At 50.0% G+C, this 27130-nt stretch overlaps 1 protein-coding gene across 8 annotated transcripts in view; it reads left to right on the top strand.

Moving 5' to 3' along the window:
* The window catches only part of LOC105189470 (RNA binding protein fox-1 homolog 2), a 183867-nt gene that overhangs the window by 73995 nt on the left and 82742 nt on the right, over window positions 1–27130 (top strand). For 7 of the 8 annotated variants that reach the window (XM_025296639.1, XM_025296633.1, XM_025296631.1 and 4 more), the window contains 2 exons: window positions 633–686; window positions 21932–22024. In XM_025296639.1, coding sequence (XP_025152424.1) covers window positions 633–686; window positions 21932–22024 — 147 coding nt within the window. The remainder of the gene's footprint in view (window positions 1–632; window positions 687–21931; window positions 22025–27130) is intronic. The other variant, XM_025296638.1, reaches the window with a different exon arrangement.

Below are 27130 nucleotides of genomic sequence, written 5' to 3'. Positions count from 1 at the left end.
GGAGATATTCGCGGCGAAATGTATTCTCTCAATGTCTTAGACCAAGAAAATTTTCAGGGTACCGAGTCTCTCTCTCTTTTTTTTTTTTTTTTTTTTTTTTTTCTTTTTTTTCGAGAAACCATCTAGGTTTCGAGAATACGCGTGTGTATTCTTGCGGAGAATTGTTAATTTGTTAACAAAGGCTGACAGCAGAGCGCTCTTTCAATTACTCGTTCATTACGATTGTGATTTTCGCCCCCATCTTTTTCGACTCACAGCTGACCGCGCGCGTTCACATTGAAGGCTCGCGCTTCGATTTAATATTTACGGGCGGAAATTCGCAGAAGTCTGTTGAAATCGCGCTCCCCGGCGCGTTATGACGGTTATTAAAATATAAAAGTTTAATTAAAAAGTTAATGAAACGAGAAAGCTCCTGCGCCGGGCTAATTTCCTTTGACACAAAATTCAATTATAATTTGCGTCAAACCACCGCCATCATCACCACCTCCGTCCAAGAGACGCGGGTTAATATCTAATATTTTGTTATATTAATATAACATTTATGTAATATTATGTTGCGCGCAGCATGAACGTCGTGCTGTATTGTTGTTTAACGCAGCAGAAACTCACAACCAAATATTTTCTCTTTTCAGCAATTCGGACCGATCCTTGATGTGGAAATCATATTTAACGAAAGAGGCAGCAAGGTAAGCTTGCGTCGCCCGATTGCGAACCACCCCTGTCAACCTATCTATTCGACAGACAGACAATACCTTTAGTTCCTTAAGTTAATGTCGCGCCGAATAAACGACTCTCCTCGCATCCCGAATCCGATGAAGAGGGGGGGGGAGGGGGGGGAACGAACAACGTGTATTTGCGTACCATATTTTTCCTCGCTCCGTTGCGACAACCGACGCACCGGAATGATATATATTTATCTTCCGCGATTGCGAATTATTCATGTCTTCCCTTTCCCAAATATTTGTTCTCCATATCATCGATAATTCGCGAGATAGTCTCGATCGCGACGTATTTTTCCTCTCTCATTTTCCGCTTCCTTCTTCCCGCCTTTCTCCCCGGAATTTTTCGCGTTCCCGCGTTACACATACATTGTTTTTTCGCGGCGATTATTTTTGTAACTGGCGACGCGCGCCGCATTATCGCGGAAAAGCCCGATTCTTCGTTCGCCACCGCGACGGCCGTGAAAACGCCGTTCGATGGCGCGCGCACCGCGGACGTGACTCGATTTTTCCATCCGCATGTTATCGCAACGCTTTCCCGTTAATTTATCGGGAAAATTTCCCCCTCCCCCAAATCCCCGAAAGCCGGACATTCCGGATGCGAGAGGACGTCGTAATGATCTTGTTAACGGATGCAGCAGCACCGCGAGCGGCTGGCCGCTATCGTATTATGCTTACCGTATACACGTGCGTATATCCTCCTCGATATACGCACGTGCGGGAGGGAATGAAGCTCCGCGAGCAGAAGTAACAACGTATTCCGCAAGAGAGAGAGCGGCCCCTCGCGAGGGGAACGCTTGGTGAACGCGTGCCGCTGCAACCGTTGCTTGCGCGCGCGCGCGCGCGCGCGCCTACCTCGTCGTACGGCGTTTCCTTTTGCAGCGCGATGGCGACACCCTCGTTCCCCTCGAAAGTTTCGCGGTGATCCTGGACGGAGAGAGAGGATCCGTCCGTCGAGTACGAAGTGCCATTGTCGACCGTCCTCCGTCGTAAAGCGATTAAGAAACGCGTTTGTGCGCGTTCCTTGAAATTTCTCCGCTGGCCGCTGCGGTAAAGCGAATAATCGGCCGTTTATATTCTATTGCTGTTTACATCCAGATGTGTTATTTTCGCACGCGTAAACGTGTAAAAGTAACGCACATGAACCAAACTTCTTTTTACATATTTCTGTTCCCAAGAAGATTCGCAATTTTAATTAATTAAGCACCCTTAAGTATCCGTCCGATCTCGAGAAGCACGCGCGACACTCCTGACGAGATCCTGACGCGGCAGAGCCGATCGCGCGCGGCGCTATTCCTCGGACCCTTTTATACCCAGAGTCGTCTCGATTCGCCGATCGTTCTCGTCGTTACGACGTTAACGACGAGGTATCCTCTTTCTCGCGCGTACTCGTACTCGGTCTCGATACGCGAGTAAAAGCGCCGGTCGTTTCTCGAGGAAAGCCGGAGAAGAGCGTCCCGACGCGTTCTCGTTCGCTCGTTCGCGCCAACGACGACGGCGAAGGAAACGACGCGATGATTCCACGGACAAAAAGGAGCGGCACACGGAGAGAAAGAGAAAAAGGGAGAATGAGAGACACCGTGTCGCGCACGTACAAACACAATGAGAGCCAGTTTGAAATGCAAATCGTTCCCAATATAGACGACATTGGTCGGGATAAGATCCGCAGTAATACATCGCGCCGACAGCCGGCATCCGCCGAGCCGAGCCGAGCCGAGCCGAGCTGAGCTGAGCTGAGCTGAGCTGAGCCGGTGCATATTCAGCGTCTTCGCACAAGTCAAGTACACTCGAGTGCACTTCATCAAGTCGCTGTGCACTGGTAACCCAGTATCCCACAACCGCTGTCTGCCGACGTCACCGTGCGCGCGCGGTGACCTATCGCGGATTAGGTCGCGTTTCCGGCAGGCTCGATAATATATCAACCGCCGTCCTGACGTGTAACAACCCGATTAACGTCACCGACCGTCGAATTCCGTCGCGACGACGCGCGGTCGAATCGTTTCTGCGCCCGGCGGAACGACCGTGCGTGTATACATGCACACGTATATATATATATATATATATATATATATATATTATTCTTCTCTCTTTCTCTCGGTGCGTTCTTTATTTATCTCGTGAAAAGTCCTTTCTCGGATCAACCGTCGGATGCTCTCGCAAAGCCGACTTTTTATCACTCAAAGCCCGCTGGATGTCTTTTCTTGTGTCTGAGAAAGGACAAGTTCTTCTGGGAGCTGGCTTCCAAATCCCATTTCGACGCTATGACGTCCCGAGAATGCTTCTCATATCTCGTATTGTTTCGCGTTATATTTGAAAAAATCAGAGTGTACGCATCGGAAGTTGTCGCGAGGTTGATGAATTGTGCGCGCGCTCTCTCTCTCTCCCCCTCTCTCTCTCCTCTCTCTCTCTCTCTCTCTCATTTTCGGACAAATTTCGATCCGAGAATATTGATCTTCGACGGAGAGTTTCCTTCGGTTTCATTCGGGAGCTCCTCTCCACGTCGATTCGAGAACAGAATCCGAATACGTCGAGAGTCGCACTAAAGTTCCTACCGGACGCCGGAGGGACTACGCCGTTAGGGAGGAAAATGACCCAGGGGGTAATGTTCTCCGAACGCAGCTTTGCACGCGACATTTTCGCTCGCGAGAACTTTGACGAGGCCCTCGTGACGATAACATCGCGCGAGGGGCACGCCAGAAAGAAAGAGACGACGGGGTTCCCTCCCGGCGGGAGCAGCGCACGCTCATTCCACGATCTTCGGATCGTGTTTGCCGGGACACTTTTTCAACTCACCATTATTTCACGCGACGCTCTCGATAATGGCCGATGCCACTTTGCAAGCTTGTCGCGAGTAAACTTTGCGAGTTCTCGTCGGCGAAGATCGCGAGGGAGAAAGAGGCCCGAGAAAAGAGAATCACGCGAGTCAGCGTCGCGCAGCAGTTTTCCCTGCGCAAGCGGCAATTTTCTCGCGCTCGCGCGAAATTTTCTCCGGCCGGGAATTCTTGTCCAACGCTTTCGCGATCCGCGCGAGATCGATTCCCCAATTAACGCGCCCAGCAACAATCAGTTAGCGTTCTCGGGCGCGGTCAACAATGTCCCGGAAGTGGAAATGTTCTTCCAATATCCGATTGTGCGATAAAGGATGCCAACGTATTTATCCGAAATAAAATCTATAATGCGACAGCGATTCTTCCCGCGGCGCGCCCGCGATCATCCCATCGATCACGGATAGCGGTGTACGTCGATCGATCTATCGAGAGAGAGAGAGGGGGGGGAAGGGATGGAGGGAGGGAGGAAAGGGTGAGACCGCGAGAGAGAAGGAGCAAGAAGGCTGCGCGCGCGCACGTATTAGTCGCTGATTAGTCTATTATGCTCCGGATCCGGTTCGTCTGGGTCGTGACGGTCGCTCTCCAGCGACAGGAAGTCGATGTCGCGACGCATCCGTAGCTGCAACGAGCAATCAGGGCGGCCACGTGATGCAGTGGCCGCGCTTTCAACATCCGAAACACACGCCGCCGCGCCGGTCCCCGCGAACTAATTAAACTCTTTCGCGTGGCGCAAACTGCTAATTAGCGTCCCGCTCGGTCTCCACACGCGTTGCGATATTTTCTTCTTTATCTCCTCTCATTTTCCACGATGCGTTTTCATTACTTTCGGCGCGCGCGCGCGCATCTTAATCGACGCGAATCGGTCGCGTGAAGGCGGTTATTAATCTCGCGAGAACGCACGAGAGAAAGAAACCCAGCCGATAAGGAAACACGGTCGCGCGCGCGTTGCTCGCGTTATTCTCGCGGCTCGGTATTTCGCTCTCTCGTGCTCTCTTACGGTCGATTTGTTACTTATTACTGGCGCGCTCACGTGAGACGGCGCCGCTCTGTAATAGCAGGCTCGCACGGTTTAATCCGAGCCCGTCTTGTTTTTATCACTCTTCTACGTTGCCCGTCGGTCCCCCCCCTCTCTCTCTCTCTCTCTCGCGTCGCGCATAATTTGACGCTTTCGCACTCGCGTACGAGAGGTGTACTTACAAGTGTGATATGCTTCCTGAATGGATTAACATGCGCGCGTCAAGCGACCCGACGGTAGACGGTTAGGGGGGGGGACGTCAACGTCGCTTAATCTCACGGCGAACTTGACGATTTGGCAGGGCAGTCGCGATACAGGGGGTGACTCGAGAACGCCGTACGGAGCAAGCCGTGCGCATTTCTTGCGCCATCGATCGCGCGCTGCTTTTCGCGCCGGTGTTTTGCGACTCGAGTACCACTTCCTGCCGCTGCTCGCCTCCATCTTTTCTTCAGGCTCTCTCGGCGAGCCTTTTCGCCTTTTCACTTCCGTTCGGAGAAGAGAGAGAGAGAGCCCCGGGTGCATACCGAGTGCGCACGGTGAGCTCGGCTTTCCACAATCAGTCCGATATAATCGAGCGAAACGTCATTCCAGAGCGAGATATATATCGGCGAACGTATATATCGGCGCGCAGCGTCGCAATCTTGTATGCAGCTACGCACAGCCGAGCTAGCTGCGTGTCGTGCGTTGGAAATCCTTCAGGTATCGTCGACAATGGCACTATCGTCTCGTGATCCTTTTGCAATGCAAATATTTCCCGCGAGACCGCCACCACCAACGGCGGCGGCTGATTGCACGCGGTGGTGTGCGCGCGCTGCTGCGAGGAGGTATTGACACGCGCGCGCGCGCGTGCACGCACACACACACGCGCGCGCGCGCGCGCACGTGGAATTCACTTCGAACGGTAAGTGTCGCCATCGCTTTTAGCGCTTAAGTGATTCCGAGGGGCGTGACGGGATCTGATACTTCAGCGCGCTATTAATGGACGAGCGAATAACTATTAAACTCGGCCCGGTGACGAAATACACACAGACACACACACACACACACACACACACACACACGTGCGCGCGCGCGCGTACATACAGCAGCCGATGTAACCGTAAAACGTCGCGGGCCGACCGAGACTGACTGCACGGTCGAGTAGTAGTCTCGTGGCTGATGAAAATTCACCAGACTGCGTCCGAGAGCTTTCATTAACTGCACATTTGTGTACCTCGTTAGCGAGAGATTTCAATCGGAAGCGAGTGGACTTTAATTGAAAGCCTGACTTGGATGGCCGTTTGTGCGCGAGTTGATGAAATTTACGACGAGAGAAGAAGGGTGTCTCGAGAGTCGAGTCTGGACGAAGGATAAATTGATACAGACCAAGAAAATCGTGGGAAATTAATCGATTCCGCGGGTCTGTTTGTGCGTGTCGCGTTTTGCAATTTTTTTCCTTCTTCGTGTTTCGTTTTCGAAGCGAGCAGATCCCATCGCGCCCATCTCGGCGAACGGTCGCGACGCGTTGCTTCTCGCAGAATGCAAACTCGCGCGAAACGGCGATTTCACGCCGCGTCGGATTCGATAGTCGATTCGACGCTGATACCTCTTGGCATCGATAGTGTTTCGAGCGAAGAGAGGAGGGTAAATTCCGACGGAAAGGAAAAAAAAGGAAAGAAAAATGAGACGAAAGAGAAAGAGACGAGTCTCGTGCATACTGCGAAAGCGACGCGTACGACCGCCTTAGCGATAAGTGACGAGCGGAGCGAATGATTGTGTGACTGTGTGAGAGAGACCTTTTCTCGAAAGCTTCGTCAATGTAAATGGAATGTGGCATCCCTAATGAAGTGCAGCATTTTGGAAAGAGAGATACTCTTTGAGACTAAGGTTTGGAAAAGCGCGCAAACCGAGTGTGCATCCTCCAACGCGCGAGTCTCTCCCCACTTAACCGCTTACAATTGCATATGTTTACAAAACATTGGGTTGGCGCTAATGATTTGTCACTTTTCCCATTAAATTCTCGCAGAGGAAATAGACAGGGGATAAACGAAAAAATGTGAAGTCCTCTCGTTAAACATCTGAAAAAAAAAAATGCCCCGAATCGCTGTTGTTTGCCTTATTTGTGCACATTTTCCTGATGCTTTTGTAGATGGCATAATTTCGTTTTCGACAATTTTATTCGCGACAGACCCTTTGCGCCAACCTGATAAGTATAATATATTGTGTATATTCATAAATTCATCTCATCGATCGCGCGACGCCGCGAGTAACGACGGATAATGCACCGACGGAAGGAACAAATCGTCTACGTTGTCGAAGAGTCGGTTGGAGGCGAAATCGGACATTTTTCAGACAAAATCAAGATGCATTCGCGTTCGCGCGCTTCGGCGGAGGTGCGCTCGGTGCACGCGCTTTTCCGACACCGCGTATGTGCCACCAGTGACACGTACATACATACCGATATAACCAATGGTGTTAGTTCTCGTAGTTGTTAGACGAGCTGTTGCATTTTTACTAGCTAGCCTTTCGCATTTTACCATTATTTAGCTCCCATTGGTTATAAAAGGCCGGTCGTCGCACCTCGCGTACTGTGTGTCCGCAGCTGCCGAGTTCACGTGGGACGGGTTGACGTGATAATTTTTAATTGATACGAGAGCGGGCATTTTGCAATACTCGAATCGCGCGAGCGGCGCTATGATTTTCGGCGCTTCTCGTTATTTTATGCATAAAGCGTGTAACGGATTGCACTTGACGAATTAAATGTACGGCTAATAGGAAATTAATGGAAGCACTTAACAAATATACGCATCGAGAAGTGTATATATATTTCATGATTTTGGTCATTCGGATTTTAGCTTGCAGATTTTCGAGCTTTGGAACAATGTGTCAAAGTAACTCGACGGTCAACGTGTTATAATTCAAGTTGTCGTCGATGTTTGTTTTCCACTTGCGTCACAACTCGTCGAATCACCGCGGTGAAATTCGCGGGGATATAAGTGAGCAAAAAAATGTAACCTCTTTTACTTATATCCATGGGCGGAAATGAGGGAGATATGATTAAAAAAAAATGAAAAAAAGAAAAGAAAATTTTCGTTAAAATTTTTATCACACGAAGCACCGAAATTTTTATTTTTCGTTACGTTAAATCGCGATTTAAAGCAAAAAAAAATATATATATACATATATCAGCGACAGCAGCGGACACATAGTATACCGGGTGACCCGACCACCATAACTTCCGGTCGCGGAGGAAACCTTCGGGAGATGCTGCCCATTTGATTTGATGAAACTTCGTCGCGTCTCTTTCCCGAAGCTGTTTCTAACCGATCCCAGTTCCTATCGTCGTCCACGAGCGTGCTAACCGGAAAGCTTCGAGGTGTTTGGAGAGCAAAGGAAACAGAGGGAGAGGCGGCCTGCCAAAAGGTCGCGCGTTAAGGATTCTTCGCGACCGGTCACAACATATCGCAGGAAGTAGAGAACGATCGGTGTGAGCCGCTAGTGTAGAAAAAACAAAAGAAGAGAAAGAGAGAGATAGATGGAGAAAGAAGAAACGTTCGTTTTTCGAGAACCGCGTGTATATTTCCTTCTCGTTCCTCACGTGAGATCAGACCGACGTCCATCCGTGTGAAATCACCCGGCGAAGCCGCTATCCCCGCATACGAATGGTAATTCACATCGCGGCGTGTCTTTATTAATCCACCTGCAATATATCAACAGCATGATACGTATATATATATTATACTACTTGCATCCTCCTATACGAAGTTTATCGAGCGTGCATACGCGCACACACACACACACACTTTCACACAACACACATACACGACGACGCTCGATCTCTCTGCCGATGGAGCGCCGCCACATGGTGTGTGTAGATGTGTGTCTGTATATGCGCGCACGTGTACACGTATACGTACCTCTATCTGATTGTTACCATCATTATATATATATTATATATATATATATATATATATACATATATGTAAATAGTAGCCGCACGCTTTTGTCTAGACGAGAGTCGAAGGTATACGTACATATACATATTAATATAAACGGCCCATGCTTCTCTCCACCTCTTTTATTAATTATGTATGTGTCTTAGGATAGAGAAAACGCTGCTTTGTGCCGTCGACTCCGTCGTCGCGACACGCGGCGTACCATCGTCTCACACCTCATTTTTGGCTGCTCGTCTCGCGACGAGTAGCGTCCACCCCCTTCAGTTCTCTCCTTCTCTCCTCCCGTCCCACCGTTTTCCAGACCCATCTCTACCTTGTATTTAATCCGGACATCCGGTCTGATCTCGTAAACAAACGCCGCCTCGTCAACTCACAGCTCCCTGTCGCGCGGAGGCTAATCGCCCGTCGATTGTGTAAATTGTTCGGTTGATCGACGGAGGGGGATCGACGATCGCGAGATTATTGCAGTGAAAATCGCGGAACGCGATACACGAGTCGCGCGAATTGCAGCAGATCGTGTCGTCGTGGAGTTTTGAAGCGAGATCGAAAAGCGTCGCGGTGTGTAATATATCGACTAGCAGGAAACACAATTTTGGCCACACCGGCACGCAGCGCGAGTGTGTGTGCCGGTTAGAATTGAGTTACTCGATTTTCAGACGAGGATCACAGCGGGACGACACTAGTGCGGAACTTTCGCGCACCGCTAGTGTGTGATTTCTCGACGCGACGCTTGAGAAATGATGATCACGCGACGATGAAGCGGAAAAGAGTAGCGCTTTTGGTCGACACCTCGAAGCTCTCCGGTTCTCCTTTCGTTCTTCAGCACTTTTTTGACTAACATTCCATGATCCATGATCTCTTGAACGTAGAGGGAGAAAGAGAGAGAGAGAGAGAGAGAGAGAGAGCCAGATGTGCGAGAAGAGAGAAAGAGTGTGTGCGAGAGCGAGAGTAAGGGAGAGAGACGAGTGGATAGAGGAAAGAAAGAGATCTCTCCACTTCCATCACAAACACACACGCACCACACCCACCTTATCTCTTTATATATAAAAAGCTCACCCTTTCTACACATATATTATATAATCTTGAATCTCGTATTGTTTTGTGCGCTTTATATCGCTGTTTGCCAGCTTCGGTCACAACTTCAAGTATTCTTCAACCTCCCTCCCGTCGCTCCGACTCCCCTGCCATTCCCACGAAGCCCATTTCGCTCCTCGGACCCCTCGTACGACTCTTCGACTATCGAGACTATCGTACACACACACACACACACACATACACACATCCACGCATACGTACGAGACGAGACGAGACGAGACGAGACGAGACGCCAATATTCGACCGACCGAGCGTCGATTCACTCGCGCGTCAAGTTTGATTTTCTCGCCATCGCGAGACAATCTTTTCTCCGCTTCCCCCGGCTGCTCCGCACGAACAAACGAACGAACGATCGCCGTAGTTGTCCCATCCGATCCATTCCCACGACCTCCGTTTTCGACCGGGGCGGGAAGAGAGTGGAGAAATAGCTATTGCTCCCGCCGCGCCGGAAGCCCGGAAAGGAAAACGTTTGTCCGATCCAAAGCATCCGTCTTCATTCTTTTCTACTTTCACCACGTGCGCGCGCGTTCTCCTGTTCTTTCGTAGCGTGAATTCTCGTAGCCGCGAGCCGAGCGGAACAAGGAAATATCGCGCGCTCTCGTTTGGACTCTCCTCTCTTGGGGCGTATCGCCGTGTACTCGCGCTTAATTTTTCGTCTTTTTACGGCCGGAAGCTCCACGTGCGCGCATTGGGAAAAGAAACACGGAGTGTTGCGCTCATAAAACCGGTACTCGCGTTCGCGTGTTGCTGCTCTTGGTACATATCGCCGCCACCGCCACCGCCGCCGCCGTCGTCGTCGTCGCGGCGAAAATCGACGATGCGGAGTGAAATCGCGATGGGAGGTAACAATAATGCAACCGAAGAACAATCCACATACACGCGCGCACGTACATACACACATTCACTTAAAATGCAGGAAAAGAGAGAGAGAGGGAGAGAGAGAGAGAGAGAGAGAGAGAGAGAGAGAGAAAGAGAGAGAGAGAAAGAGAGAGAGAAAGAGAGAGAGAGAAATGAGGAAGAAAAGGCAAGCATCTTCGTCCTCTGAGCGAGCCACGAAATTCTCTACAAGCCTTTTTCCTAATCTGATCCCGACGCCTTGTTCTCATAGCATTCACGCATATATTTAACGTGATATTGTTTGATTAATCATTTGACTTGGTTGTTCATTGAATAGTTGTTTTTCGGAAACAAGCAACATCTACATGTACACACACACACACACACACACACACACGCTCACACAGATACACGCACGCGCTCACGCATCCGGTCGACACGCGCAAAGTAGTGTTAACAATCTTTCATATTCTGTCTTGCTATGTTTCGCACCTCACTGTTAATTAATTGGACAATTATTGTTATTCTCGCCTACTCGCTCTCACCGACTCGCTCACGACACGTCTGATCTCGACTAATCATCGGCACACATACACGCGTACGTACTCGTGCACCTACTCACGCTCACACATACACACACACACACATACAGAGAGAGAGAAAGAGAGAAACAGAGACCGAGATCGACAGTCGGACGAATCTCACCACGTAGACACCACGTGACACGTGCTGCACATGTTTTGTCCCGAATGATATCGGTGTTTCGTTTAGGCGTCATCACTTGTTTGCATAATACCAGTAGCTGATTATATCAATTTGCAAATAGTGCAACGTGCGCACCAGGGTTGGTCGAGTTTCGTCAGTAGATCAGTGGAGAGTCTGAGTCCGCATCGAGAGAGGAGAGTCTTGCAAAGATGACGGGAGTGGAAGGGAACGGTCTTTCCGAGCCAACGAAACCTCGAGTGTCGGATGCGCGAATTGTCGAAATATCATCCCATCGGCGCGGCGCGCGGCGCTGATTACTCGAATGACGAAGCGCGCGCGAGGAATTCTCGCGATTGAAGGTCGATCATCGGAATCGGAGAGGACTTTGTCCTCGCGGGAAAAAGAGAGTATCAACGCCGCGCTTTGTTCTCTCTTTTCTTTCTACGATCGCGACGCCGACAATTGGTTATTAAAGCAATTAAAGTCGCAATTGCAATTATAATTGCCCATCGCGATGCTAATAATTGTCTATTAATCGCTGAAAGCGCGACGAGCGTGTCGGTAGGTGGAGGCAATCCCGTTGCCTTTGTTATGTCGTCGACTTTGCCTACTTTGGCAACATACGCGCAACACACGCAGGCTTTGATGAAAATATAACAATCACCTTTTCAACGGCTCTCCCTTTCAGCAGCAGTTTAACGAACCGTTAGCTACAACGTAGACAGATTGAGCTCTTCGTTCTTTTGTTTTTCTTTTTTGTCTTTTTTCCCTCTGCGTACTAATCTCATCTCGAGGGCAAGGAATGATCATTAACAAGACTACTCTTAACGCGATGCCGGACGATATTGTTCCTCGGGGCACGATCGTAAGCGCTGCTGCAAGTGTGTATGCGGGATACTCATAATTACGTAGGCTTCTTTGTTTACGAGTAACTGAAGTTCGTGCACGTCGGATGTTAATATTACGTCTTCCCTTGATTTTTCTATTTTCTATATATATATATATATATATATATATATATATCTCTTTTTTCTTTATTTTCATTTTTTCTCACATCATTTTCTTCCTCCATACCTAAGCTTGCATGGGCAGTCACGTTTTGTCAGGGGCGTATAATAATCGCCTTTAACAGAATGACCACTTGTAAGTAGCAATAACGATGTCGCGATTATAACACGAAATCTCCAGCGACTAGATACACACACACACACACACACACAAACACGCGCGCGCGCGCGCGCGAGCCTTTTCTCGTTTCTTTCTTTTTTTTTTCTTTTTTCTTTTTTCCTCATCTTTACTATTGTCGGATTTCAAGCACGCACCTTTAATAGTCGTGACGAATGCAGCACTGCGCCGATAAACAGTGATGTGTGCCTGGCCGATATTTCGCGATAATTCGCGACGTTTGCAACGTTTGAGTGACTCATCGTCGTGAGAATTCAATTGTGCTCTCTTGAATGCATACACGATGCCCTCCTTCTTGGTGATACCTCAAGAGAAATCCCTATGTTCCCTCTCGGTAACGATTCGAGGAGATGAACGAACGCAAACCAACAACCGATTCGATCACTCCTTCCCGATGCGAAGAATCACGTTGCGCGTAAATGACATTCCATCGCGCTTTCTGATTCGCGCGTGTCTTTCGCGATTCAACGGCACACGAGCGCACGTAACGATTACAGGAAAAAGATAAATTCCCGCGACGGCGTTTATATCGCTTTCCCGAACGACGAAAAGGAATGTAAGACAGGAGTGACAGAGAAGAGAAGAAGGGGAAAGGGGGCAACGGTCTGCTTTACGTCAGTCGCAATTAAACGTCGCTACTATATTACGGCAGGTGCGGCAATTAATCATAGGCCGAGAGGCAATTAGTCATCCGCGGATCGCGTCTGTCTCGCCTCGGTGTGTTCTTTACGTCGCGCGCGCGCGCAAGTATTATTATGCTCATTTATGGATGCGAGCTCGAGCGCGTCCAACTCTAAACGTGTAATTCGTATTCAATTACGTTCCGACGCGAGTCCGTCCCCTCGATCGTAGCCGATAAACGCGCAACGCAAACCCCATCGACGTCCTCTTCCCGCCCACTTTCGGTCACGACGCGGTCGTCCTCGCGCTCGACGCCGCCGTTTTAGACGCGTCGCCGTCAATTTTGTCATTACGGCGAGTCGCAGGTGGTCGTCGAGAAAACCGGAGGTAAAGCGCGGCCGATGTAAAAACGATAAAAGTATCGGGAGAACGAGACGGCAATTAGCCACGGGACGCTTAAGGATATAAGGACTCTCCAGGCGGGAATTACGAGCACGATCATAGTCAGCCTTGTGAGAGAGGGGGAGAGAGAGAGAGAGAGAGAGAGAGAGAGAGAGAGAGAGAGAGAGAGAGAGAGAGAGAGAGAGAGAGAGAGAGAGAGAGAGAGAGAGACGATCTTATCGTGCCAATTTATCCCGATTTTAATCTCAAACTATAGCCAGAGAGAGAGAGAGAGAGAGAGAGAGAGAGAGAGAGAGAGAGAGAGAGAGAGAGAATGATATTGAAATCTCCCTTCGACACGCACTTGTCGTGGCAGCTCGCGTTGGCGCACCGCGTGCGCCGCGAAAGTCGAAGGAGAAGAGAGCGCACGATCGGTCGATCGGTCGCGTTGGCGCGTGGAATAAACGCGAGATAAAAGCTCGGGTAGGATTCGCGGCTACATTTCGAGGCGCACGACTTGGCGTGCGAGATGACGATCTGCGGCGAGCATAATAATTACGGCCGAGCGTATCGCTCGTTTCCGCGACGGCGACGGCGACGGCGACGGCGGTAAGGCTCGTGGGTGTGTACGTGGCTCAGTTGTCGGCTCTAAACAGCCGCGTAAGAAAGCCGTGGCCTCCTTGATAGAGGCTCTGATTAATAGCGGTCGTGCCCGGCTCTCCGCTAAAAGCAGGCCAGTCGAACGACGAACGACTTTTGGGTTCGCGGCGAGAAACCAGGCTCGAGGTTTCTTGCGACAAGTCGACTTGCGCGTTCTTTCTCGCTTTTCTCTCTTTTCCTCCTTTGCATTCTTTTACTTCCTTACGACCGCCGACAATTGCCACGCGGTATCGATTGCTCGGCTGAAGGTAATTATCCGACTCGAAATTACTCCGTCGAATTTATCCCCGGCTGGTCTCTCGCGACATCTCGCGCTGTGATACTTTCTCACGTCGTTTGGATGTGTTATCATGATGTTCCCTCTTACGTGCGCTTTTACTTTGTTATCTCCTGAGAAGGAAGGAATTATGTAAGGAATAATTTTTCGACTTAGCGAAGATCTCGGGGATAATTAACGTCAAGTAGCTTTTAATCGCACGCGAAGAATTTGGCGCTTAACCGGCGACGTCGAAGCGACCCGAAAGACGATTCCTCGCGACGTTTGCGAGCTCGCGCCGGAAATGGAACGCGCACGTACATTTTGTATCAGCTACTTAAGAAGACCCGTAGAATTCGCGGAGGATTAATTTCCTGGTGTCTTCGAATATCCGTGGCGCGTTCACGCCAGTTAGCCAGCCAGCTGCAATTTTCCGAAGACCGATAAGAGAGCTTTAAGGAAGTTTTCGCCGTGGATCGCGATCTACCCGTCACGAGAACGAGAGCGGCTGACGTAAGAAATACGAGGCGAGCGCGCGCGCGCGCGGCCGCCGGTTTCACCTCGCCGCGATGCTCGTAGAAATTACCGTGAAAAAAGCGACCCGACATCGAAGATTCCCCGCCCGATATACAAGCAACCGCTACAACCGGCCATTATAGCCCCGGTCCGTTTCGGGATTGTGAATTAATCCGTAGAATTGCGTTTCGTGCAAATTATGACACTACTCATTGCTCTCATCTTGATCTCGCCGGGGTTAAATAATCGTCGCAAATTTCCCCGCGAATCTTAACGCGAAGAAAGAGGGGATCTCTCGATGAACTCGTCCATCGGAGTTATCGCTCTTACGCGCAACGATAATCACAAACACGAATTACACCATCTTCCTCTTTCTACTTATTCTACTTTTCCCTTTAATATCGCGCGATGATGAGAATTTACAGCGAAAAAAGAGCTGAGCGAAATTCCACGAAAATAAATTTCCGCGCGGAAAATTGCCTTCACGTTCCGCGAGAGTCGTCGTCGTCGCCGCCGCTGCCAACGAATGCTCGACATCAGTATATCGCGGGCAAAAGCTTCAGCGAACGTTTTTCTCGCGAATATTTTAATCACCATATTCTTTTACAGTGGATTCTCTCGTCTTGACGAAAGAATCGACAGGAATTGCGACAGATCGCGAAATCATCGCGTAAACTGCGACAAGAAACTTACCTAGCAGATGTAACGCGCGGTTAAATTACGGATTCCTGCGGATTTTGCTGTATCGAGCGAACGCTTACTCGGATAATGATATTGCCGTAATGACCGGGATGATTTGAATATCGCGTTCTTCCTTCTCGCTCTCTAATTATCCATCTATCTCTATCTCCCTCCTCGGTTTCCTCGCCGTTACGCCAAATTCAACGACACGAAGCCGAACAAAATTCGAACGAGCGTTTCCCCGTGCTTTCCTTCGGAAACTGTTAACAGTCTGAAATAAATTCAAGACCGTGCGCGACCGCGACGAAAAAGTCGTTGCGTATGCATTGGATATGCAAATCAATCCTGACGCGATCCCGATCGGAATTCCGTGTCTTTGCGCAACTGAGTCCCTGAAAATATCGACGGTGCACTTGACATTACGATAATTTCCCAAGCGAGGTCGCTAATATGTAGGCTAGGTAAGCGGGCAACCGGTTTTCAAAGTCATCGCGAGTAACGACGAGGCTCACAGTTTCGCGTATCGCAATTTCATTAGAGCGTCGCGCGCCGGAAGCGCTCCCGAATGTTTTATGAGTAAATATTGGCCGAGCGATCTCGCAGAGTTGTCGCGCACCTTTTTGGTCGTGTAATAGAAAAGCAGATGTGGTGTAGAAATTTCAGGCGACCTGGAAAATTAAAGTATACCGATGCCTTGACTTTCTCTCTCTCTCTCTCTCTCTCTTTCTCTTTTTTCCTCCATCTTTCTCTCTGTCTCTCTCTCTCCCCCTCTTTTTCGTTGAGAGAGAGCGGAAAAATTACCAGAGTTCTCGTAGGAAAAATCCGACGAGCAATAAATGTCGATTAAACGAAATGTCGAGAGACCTCTCTCGTGTGAAGCAAGAAAAACGACACGCGTCGTTGAGATGAAAACGAGACCGCTCCCTTCGAATTAAAATTTCGCACTTTTACGGGTCTACTTCGTGACGCAAAGCAGTCAAACGAGGGCGAAAAGAACTCATATAACATGTTATATGAGCATGATGTATGGATATATCGTGTATCCAACGTCTTCCCCCAAAGAGTGCGCTCAGTGGTAATACCTCGACGAGTACGAATCCGTGCCGTAATTATGGCGACCATTAGGTATGCTTGGAGCAGTGGTTGAAGAAAAGAGGCCATCGTGTCAACATCCGGCGCAAAGGGTCCGGTCCGCGTCGTTAATTATTCGCGAGGACCCGCTGTGTTCTGCGGACTGCGGTCTTCCATTTCCGGTTCACAAAGGGTCTCCACGCGACCCCGGTATATCTTGTCTTGTTTAGATTCAGTTAACTCGATGCGCCGCGGCTCCGGCAATCTCTCCCCCCGTGACAATAATTGATATTGTTATACGTCGAACCGTGTGGCGACTCCGACCGTGATTTAACTGAGCGCTCAAGACGATTGTCATTCGCGCGCTCGGCTTTGCCTTGATCGAACCTCGTCGCGTCTTCGGCACACCGGCGACACATTGTGAGAGAAAGACCGACCGAAAAATTCTTACGATCGCGCAGAGAGACTGGAAAGGCTCGGAAGAGAAGGAGGAGGTACTCGACGCAAGATGGTACCGATTATTCTCATTCGTTAATTTTTTTATTTACGTTGTTTGAACTTTCTTCATCTGTATCAAGAGAACTACACTAGGTCTGTACTCTTATCTCGTTGGTGCCAGACATACTCGGAGAGAAGGAAAGATAAAGGAGAAAGAGAAACGCGCGCGCGCGAGAGAGAGAGAGAGAGAGAGAGAGAGAGCTCGGTCATAATTCTAGTTAGCGGATTAACTTTCGAACGCGAACAATCTCCCGCAGATAATTCTCGTCGCGTTCTCCAGAGATTTTCGCCGGATGGAGCTCGTTAATTCTCCGCGCGAACGTATCGCGACTGTTGTTTAACATCGATTACGGCGACCGCGCGGCAAGCGCTTAAGAGAACGCACTCTCGAGGAGTGGAGTCGGTGGAAGACAAAATTTCCAAGAGAGCTTTCCACGAAGTTCCGGCTTTCCTCACGTTCGGCACATTAATCGCGTTTCAGCCGGCGCGGCGCGTTCTTCGAGAGCGAGAGAGCGTACAGGTATCCTTCGTTACGTCACTGATTAGGAAACTTGGCGTTTTCGTTTCCGTTTTTCGTCAACAATGTCTGGCGAAGCTATATTTGATTTGGCCCTAATACGATTTCTCTCTCGCGGCAACTGCCGCGACTGGTAACCGTTCTTGATAGTTGCTCCAGGTGGTTGCTGGAGGAGAAGGAGACGGATGGATGGGAGGGAAGAAAAGGGAAGAGTGAGAGAGAGAGAGAGAGAGAGAGAGAGAGAGAGAGAGAGAAAGTGCAAAAACGGATAGCGCGACGAAGGAACTCGATTATCCTCGCATCCTTTTTCAAGACGGTTACGCAGTCGTCAAACCACGAGAGGAGTCGGTTTGCTCCGTCGTAAACTTTGATTGATTCCCTGAAAAAGCCTCAAAGTGTAAAAGCCCTTTGCGCCTTGACGTCGCGGCGGCACTCCAGCGGATTGAGCGCGATGGTTATTCGAGAGACGTGTTACACAATCGATCGCAGCAGTCTCGTTCAGAGTATCGTCCGCGAAAGAATAGTTTCAGCGAATGCGCGCGCTTAACGCAGCCGACGAGTAACGACGTAATCTTTTGGGTAGACTCCGATGGAATCGAGGAATCTTCATCCGGCGACGGCGCGATCGTTCACGACAGCGGACTACGTCCGTCTGTCTGTACTATCCACTACCCGTCGTGTTCGCGCTGCCAAGTGCTCGTGGCTAGTCCGCGTATTTTCACGTAGAAGCCTCGGGCTAGAGGCCATTTCCGCCGTCATCGCCACGTGTTCAGACTGCAGGATGTCGCGCGGCAGATATTTGCTCGCTTTGATCGAATTCAACGGTGAATTCGGTGAGTTGTTTGACGAGAGAGAACTCTATTCTCTCTTCCACGTTCCTCGGACGCTTCGTTCGTTTCGCTCGCGTCGCTCTCTGGGGCTTCGAAACTATCGCGTTCGGCGCGCTCTTCGACTCCGCGATAACGCGGCGTGGCCTCATTGAACGCGAGAATCACTCTCGACTGTTGTCGCGAAGAGGACGCGTTCTACCACGTCTCCTCTCTCTCTCTCTCTCTCTCTCTCTCTTTCTCTCTCTCTCTCTTAAACAACTGAGAGAAACACGCACACGACGACATTCAACAACGTTCATCTTGGCGAGCTTGTGTGTGTTGCCCGCCTTCGTCTTCGCACCGCGATGAATGCAACCGGGAGAGAGGGGTTGCGGCGCGATAACACGGCAACCACTCGGTCGACGAGTTATCACGACGTGATATCTAGCGTGGTAGCCAGGTACGAGAGCGTATGCGTTCCCGGAGGAGACTTGACTGCTCTCGAGCTTGTTCGCAGGGGGCATGGTGACGCGATCGATCGCATTCGCGCTCTTCCGCGAGGACGCGGAAAACGGCGTTCTCCATGTCCTCTCGACGCAAGAGAAGATGGGAAAGCCGATAGGAGACGGTGCGTGGCGAAAGGCGCTATATCGACCTCACCAGGAAGTCGTGATCCTCTCCACTCTACTCTCTCTCTCTCTCTCTCTCTCTCTCTGCATCCCCTCCCCCCTTTCTCTCGTTCTCGCTCTGTCTGGTTCATTCGTACGCGATATCGTGGCGCGTTGCACTCCTTCGAGCGCACTCCACCATCCGTTTCTCGATGACACTCTCGAGCGATTCTAATCTTTTCGCATCTGCCGCTTAATTTCCCACATTCGCCGCTCTCCTTTCGCTTCGCCACGCGAGTCGGCGAGCTTGAGGCGACGACGGACAATTCATACAGTCACATAGACGAACATTTAACACATATACACACATACACACACAGGCGCGCCACTTAAGTCCCCGTTGCCACCGCGCTTCCTCTTCCCATCACGTACTTCAGCATTTCTTCCGATAGGTACACACGCATTTTCTTTTTGCTCCGTTTTCTTTTTGTTTCTCCCGCCACACGCACCTCTCTCGATATAAGCAAGAATCTTTCAGTATGACGATCGTAATGACTTGAGACACGATATGATATGATAATGAGATGATTGTGACCATGGACTATAATTCCTGACTGTGACTTTGTATTTACTCATTTGTTGCACGTTGTTTGCGTTGGTGCGTCTCCGTAAGCAGTATAAGACCCCCATCCCTGGTCGTCGACATTTCGAGAAAACATACCCCCTTTTATACACCATCCTCGAATAAAACGGGAAAAGATGGACGGGAAAAAAGGAATGTGTCCGATCTCGCAACGCGAACGTCCGTCTCTCCGCGTCACGATCCTCTCTCTCCGAGAGAGAGAGAAGAGAGAGAGAGAGAGAGAGAGAGAGAGAGACCCTCTCTCAAGCCTTTCGAGCCCTCATCCGACGTCCGTCGACGGAGAAAGAGATTCAGGCCGCGATATAAATTATTAACGTGATTAATTTGCGATATTTCCTTCTTATTTTTCTGTTGTTTTATTTTTCTTTTTCTGTTTCTTTCTTACAAGAACTTGCGCAGAGATCAGTCGTCGCGTCGGTTCGATGAAGATCCTAACCCGCTCTCGAGAAGCTCCTACCAGCCGAGCTACGTTAAACAAGTTACCACGGGCACTAACGTTTTATACGCCATTATGAGTCGCGATAAAACTCGTCTCGTCGCGTTTGCCAGACGCTCTTCCGCGCGATACCCGACGTGTCATTAGAGTCATTAACCGCGTCCCTCCTAAATCCGCTCGCATTTCTCTTTCGGTTTCTTCGCCGGTATTCAGCGTAATCCAGATCTACTTCGCTTTCGCGCCGGATAAAAGGAGGAAGAGGGACACCATCCGGGGTAACGATGCGCGCCAACTGTACGAGAGAGTTGGTTGTTCCGATAACGAGAGAGAGAGAGAGAGAGAGACATCGATTGCATTCGATGCGCGAGAATGAAATAAAAGGAGCGCGATCGGAATCAGTGAAACGAGAGAGGAACGATAGAGGTGGGAAGAGGACCGTGCGCAGAAATTCACGAAATCCGCTTCCCGCTTCGTCGCCTCTTGAGGGAGCCTCGGGAATTAATTAGCGCGTCTCTCGCGATACATAACGGTCGGTCCAGACGGCCATTGTGCGTCAAAGAAGTAAATAGGACCCGAGCTCGGGGAGAAACGCGCCGTGAGCGGCAGCGAGGGCTGCGAGGGTGATGGAAGGGTTGAGAGAAAGAGAGACAGGTAGAGAGAAAGAGGGAGGGAGAGAGAGGTGGGGAGCGAGGGAAGAGCACAAAGGACAGCCCGAGTCGCCCGCGGCAGAGCGGAAGAGTCGAGCTCCTCTCGCTGCTACTTCCGTCTGCTCACTCACACTCTCTCTCTCTCTCTCTCTCTCTCTCTTTCTCTCTCTTTCTCTCTCTCTCTCTCTCTCTCTCTCTCTCTCTCTCTCTGCTCTCCCGATAGAGACGAAATCGATCTTCGTTCGATATTCGTTGTCTCGAGAACCCATCGTGAAACTACGAATAATAACGCGATTGTTATCGAGAATTTAATTCGGATCCGCAGCGGGGACGGTTCTCTCCGTCTGTGTCTGCGTATATACAAGTATAATACAGTATAATACAGAGGAAGTAAAGAATGTAAAGCAAAGAAAGTGGCGAGCGTATTACGCAATTCCAGTCTTATGATCGATCTGAGAATCGTTTTCTCGCGAAAGCGGAACGGCTTCTCACGTAATCCGTGTAAGTACACAATAGACGAAAAATTCTCATATACTTTCTGATATATTTTTTCATACACATAAATACACACACACACACACACTGGAAGGAGAAAATATCCAAAAGATAAGAAATAATCGCTCAAAGAGTACCAATGACATATCTTTTTATGTTATATTTTTTGCATTAAGAAACAACATTTTTTTCATACGAAAGAAAATGCACATTCTCCTAAAACCGTAGCTTTTAATGAGAGAGATCATTTTGTCTGAATAAAAGAATTATAAAAAATTTTGAAGTAAACGTGTCATTTGTACTCGCGGAGCAAATATTTTCTTATTTTCCAGGTATTCCTTCTTTCAGTGTGTACATCACACACACACACACACACACCACGTGGTTGAATCAAAGACAAAGACGCGCTTTCTCGGTTGCACAACGCAAACTGGACGAACGGAAAAATCGTCGTGGGTCGCGTGCGACGAAGGGTGGCTGGTCGCTCCGCGCTTCGCGAGCCTCCCCGAGACGTCGCACCACGGCGATTCTCTCTCGGAACATAATCCTTCCCCTCCTTCCACCACCCTTCCCCCTATATATATATATAGAATGTACATATACATTTATATGTACATATACATATTTATATATATTGTATTACGTAGAAACGCGCGTTTATATTTATTAATTATGCGCACGAAATGTCGGCCCAGCCAGTCGGCTTTTTGCGGAGCGCTGGCAGTCTGTAAGTTGAGTTTAATGCATGTTGTTTTGTCTGTCCTTGCATGCAGGGGTTCGGTTTTGTAACGTTCGCAAATAGTGCAGACGCGGACCGGGCACGTGAGCGGCTACACGGCACCGTGGTTGAGGGCAGGAAAATTGAGGTGTGCATGAATTTTCTTATACTTATATATACATACATATATATATATATATATATATATACATCGCCATTATGATTAATCCATTGCGAATAGACATGCGTTCTCTTTCAGGAAAACCGCGCGGTACGACGGAAGAGAGAGAGAGAGAGAAAGAGTGGTGAGGGCTCTCTTTCTCTCTCTCTCTCTTTCTCTCTTTCTTTCTCTGCTTAACGTTCTCGTCGTACCGCGCGAAGCGACGACCGCGATCCGCGAGGCTCGATTAATTCGATATCACGATGGATTCACAACGATCCATCTTTGCAAAAGTTACGCGATTTCTCGAGCGGATCGTCGGTCGCCGATAGCTGTGTAAGTCGACGGACGGCCGCGAGCGAGCGCGTCCATCGCTGGGAAATCAAGACGTTGCGATCACAGCACGATACGCTCCCAGGCATGCAGGCGGCTGTTGTTGGCCGCGATATTAATGACACGTTCGCGTGGTTATTAATTATCGCGCGATTATTAACTGTACCAGCTGTGCTTTTTTACAGACAGGTCGCGACCGACCGAGACGTCGCGAATGAAGATGGACGCGCTCGCACAGCGCGCGGAGGCCGTACACAACCAAGAGACTAGATTTAATTGCGCGCGGATCGGCTGGCGACGAATCGCGGCCGATCGCCGTCGCGACTGCGACTCGACGGAACTTTTCACCTGTGTGCGAGAAAACGAGAGACGACTCGTCGATTGTGTCGCGGTAATTAACGAAACGCGCGGGATTATTCCGTGGGCTCGAGATCGGATGAGAGTAGCGTTGAGGCATCATGAGAGTCGGCGGGGGAGAGAGGGAGAGTGAACGAACACGAGACGGGGCCGACGGGGAGAAGGGAGGGGGCCTCGTGGGGACTCGAGAGAAAGAGATTTCTCTCGTGGCCTGGATCAATCTGACTGATGGCCACTCGTGGATCCACGAGTGCCGCGAGCCGATTGGCGAGTCTCGATCCGCTCGAGGGCCTCGAGTGATCCACAAATTCCGTTTCCCGATTGGCCGGTCGGCTTCGTTCCGCGTCGGTGAAAATCAGTGCGTCGCGTTGCAGGGAGAGAGAAAGAGAAAGTCGCTCGTCTCTCTCTCTCTCTCTCTCTCTCTCTCTCTCTCTCTCTCTCTCGATTAACGAGCGAACCGCGAGTCGCTTCGCTCACGCACGCACTCGTCACGTTTCTTTCCTTTTCTTTCTTTCTTATTTTCTCTCTACGCTACGCGATACGACTTTAATCCGCTGATCGAATGCGCGCTTTCACGCGGAGAAGAAAGCTATCATAACGGAATTAAAATTTATTTGATGAACGTAATGATGAGCTCGAGCTCTCGGCTATTACCTCGTGCACCGTCATCGTCGTCGTCGTCGACGACGACGACGACGACGACGACGACGACAACAAGCAACAATGTCTCGGTCGACATTCGCACACAAGGTTGACGAGGTCCGTCGAATCGATCGAGGATAAACGAGGCAATCGAACATGGCAACGGCAGTGTCCAAGTGGAGTGTATCCGCTCAATTGCTTAATCGCCCGATCGTTGGCGGGAAAATCCGTCCGGTGATAATGCGAATCAACGAGCGGAGGACTCGGAATTACATGCGCGACCAAGTGGCATTGCGAAAGACAAAGGTTCCGCGGTAATTAATATTCCACTCGCTCGACATTCGACTCGCGACTGAGACCTCCTGACTTTGCACGCCAATTCTTTTTCACATGTGGACGAGACATTCGCGGCAAAATTCGTGACTGTGGGGTAGCAGGAAACGAGCGTCCACGGCCACGATGTAATTTCACCTGTGAACCGTCGTGAATCTCGACAGGCCTTATCGTCCATGACACAACGGCGCGCGCTGTCACGGCTTTGATCATCGCGCGCGCGCGCGCATAGCTTTCGCAGCTCCACGACTGACCGCGCGACAACCGCAGCGCGCATCTGCTCTGCGTCGACGCTAATACCAAACAACAACGGTTTAGCCTAATTGAACAACTCGATTAGTTATCTTCTCACGGTGGATTAGAGCCGCCGGGTGGGTCTTGCGCCGGGTCGTATCGGCTTTTCGTTTATGCGACGGTCACGCGCGATCTCTCGAAATCATCCTCCCTGCTCGATATTAACGAGACTCGAAAATTGCGCGCGCGTCTCGCGCGACCCTCTTTCTCCCTCTCGTAATTACCGTGATCAGAGAATCGGACACTCGCCGCGAATTTTTGACGCAGCGTCGACGCGACGAAAGGATAGGGAGAACTCGCCGTCGTTGTTTTTTTCCGCCGGCGTACAGGAACGAACGACGACAACGAAAGAGATTGCTTCCGAGAGGAGATATAGCGTCTTCTTCCGTCGTCATTATATCGCTCTTCGGCCGTAATAGGATTATATTCTTGAATCACGACCAGTGATTACTTCTTCGGATTTTTTCCGGTTCGATAATGGCCACCGTTTGATCGGGCGGGCCCCTTCTTTACTGCCACTCTAATGGCTCAATTAAAGCCTGAAAGCCTTTTTTCGACTTGTCGATTAATCGCGCCGTCGCTTGAGTTTTACGATTTTGCGCGGGAGAAATCGCGCGGTTGTCTTCAAAGAACCAGCCAACGTTCGGACGACCGATCATCAATCCACCTTCGGGGTGTCTTTTGCGAGAATGTCACCGCGATTGAATTCGCGAGGCCACGACGGGACGACGCTTCGTTACCAGTCCTATTGCCTCGAGTATCCTCGCAACGCCCGAAGCGAAGAGAGAGGAAAATACAGATGCGCTTCGTCGGAGCCGTTCGCCAATGCGGATTCGTCAGACTCCGTCATGTCGAGAACGCGCAAATCCGCGCTGTTAAAGCTGTCGTACGACCTCGTGAAATCGATCGCGTTTAGCGCGACGAGTAATCCAGCATCGGCATCGGCGGCGGCTCCGGATGCAAAGTGTGCGCGCGCGCGCGCGCGCGCGTGCGTGCAAAGTTGAAGGGGTGGACGCGCTCGAAAACAACCGCGAAAATCGTCGGACGTCGACGAGCAAACGAACCGCACATACAAGAGCCGATGAGTCCGCCAAGCCGGACGATCCGGCCGTTGTTGTCGGGTTCGACTACCGGCTTACCATGGGGGAGGTGTGTAAGCGAAACGGAAGAGAAAAGAAAAAGCCGAAACAATCGTGAAACACGGTCGTATCTCACGCAGATCTCCTGTTGTCCTCCAATATAGAGAGCTTCTGCGCGAGAGAAAGAGGAAATAAAGAGATAGAGACAGAGACAGAGCGAGAGACTCATACAGACAGAAAAAGACAATGGTTGATTGAAAATCTGAGAGAGCGAGAGCGAGAGAGAGAGAGAGAGAGAGAGCGAGAGAGAGAGAGAGAGAGAGAGAGAGAGAGAGAGAGAGAGAGAGAGAGCGAGAAAAAAGACGGAACAAACGAGATTGATCGATCGGTCAGACGGTCAATCCGGGGGAAATAAACGAGAGAGATTAACGAGCGAACGCTGAGCGGACACTGTGTGGGGGACACTGTGAGAGGAGGCCACTGAATAAGGACCTCGCGAAGTGTCCGAAAAGGTAAGGCAACAACCATCGTCGCCGCCGTGGCGGCTAATCCGTGCGCGGCGACGATACGAGATACCACCCGGGATGTGTGTCTCGTGTGCATCACGAGAAAAATTGCTAAACTTGCACACCACTGCCCGCTCTCTCATGCGACATCGACACGAGACGCGTGCCATGGTCGATTTAGTCGCCGGTACATTTACTTTCTTTCGTCCTGTCTCGACCTTTCTTCCTGCGTCTACACGTACATACATATATCTACATTTTTTCTCATTCCTCCTTTTTTTCTTCTCCCCTTTTTGTCTCTCCTCGTTCAATTGCCGTCCCGCGCTCTCGTTACGCGTCTTTTTCCGGCGGAAAAGAAGAAACGCTTTTCTCTCGTCGGACGGCGAAGGAGCTGCCGCGGCAGCGAGTGTTCGCTTCAAGGGGGAAATATATTTCGCGAAACGTGTTAACTCTTCTCCTACTCTTTTTCGAGGAAGTTACGTCGCATGGAAATTCTTTGACGACTGATTTTTCCAGCTTGGAGAGAGAGAGAGAGAGAGAGGGAGAGAGATGTTTCGAAGTTTGCACGCGCAAGATACGGGGTGAAATTGCAAACACGACCGTTGCCGCAGCCGCGTGAGCACTTTGTCGTCCGAGTTTGTTTTGCTCTCGCTTCGCGTTTTTCTTTCCTCTTTTTTCCTCCCGAACAACAGCGGCACGGCACTTATAGTTTATTCGATAAACGTTCACGACGCTCCTAGCGCGAGTCTTTTTTTTTACCCGATTTCGACTGGCACACGCGTGTAGCGCTTGACATTCCCCTAAAGCGAGGCCCCCGCTTTAAGATTTTGCAGCGTATTACTGTTAATCACAGAGAGAGAGACAGAGAGAGAGAGAGAGAGAGAGAGAGAGAGAGAGAGAGAGAGAGAGACTAACGTTTAAGATAATAATTGCGCAAGCTGTCGACACACGTCGTCGCACATAGACATACACACACACACACACATGTGTAACAAGGGTAACAAAAAGCGCGAGCACGCTCAAGTACCTTCGTGGATGGCGATCGAGACCGAGCCGGGGAAAACGCGGTGCGATAATGACGCTTCTTTCGAGCGTAACGATGGCAATTTGCATTTTACTTTTGTCCGCACGAATGAGATTTTCGTGCGCACGCGCACGCGCACTCAAGAAGGAAGAAAAGATAAGGAGGCTATCCTCGCGCCGTTTTTAATTAACGCAGCGAAAGTAATCTCGAAACGATTATATTTCCGTGCATCACTCTTAGCGACGACATTTGACCCGTTTTGCACGGAGCACCGACGGGTGGGGATGTCGGTCCTTTGTTGAATTTTCCGAGAGAGCCGCTGTATATAGCGAGTCGCTGGGAAAAAAAAAATAAAAAAGTGGCACGGACGGTGAAACGTCGGGAATAACGAGAATCGCGAAAGAAGGAAGAGAAAGAGAGGGGGGAAGGCGCAAGGAAAAGGGAAGGAACCAGCTCTAACGAGAATTCTTTTACGCGTAATTTTCTCACGAACGTGGCGCAGCACTTTAATTGCGGAAGGGATTAG

This window comes from Harpegnathos saltator, unplaced genomic scaffold (genome assembly GCF_003227715.2).
Source record: "Harpegnathos saltator strain DR-91 unplaced genomic scaffold, Hsal_v8.6 scaffold15, whole genome shotgun sequence".
In the NCBI taxonomy this organism is placed as follows: domain Eukaryota; kingdom Metazoa; phylum Arthropoda; class Insecta; order Hymenoptera; family Formicidae; genus Harpegnathos; species Harpegnathos saltator.
Note: the sequence above shows the minus strand (reverse complement) of the source record. Positions and strands in the feature narration are given on the sequence as shown.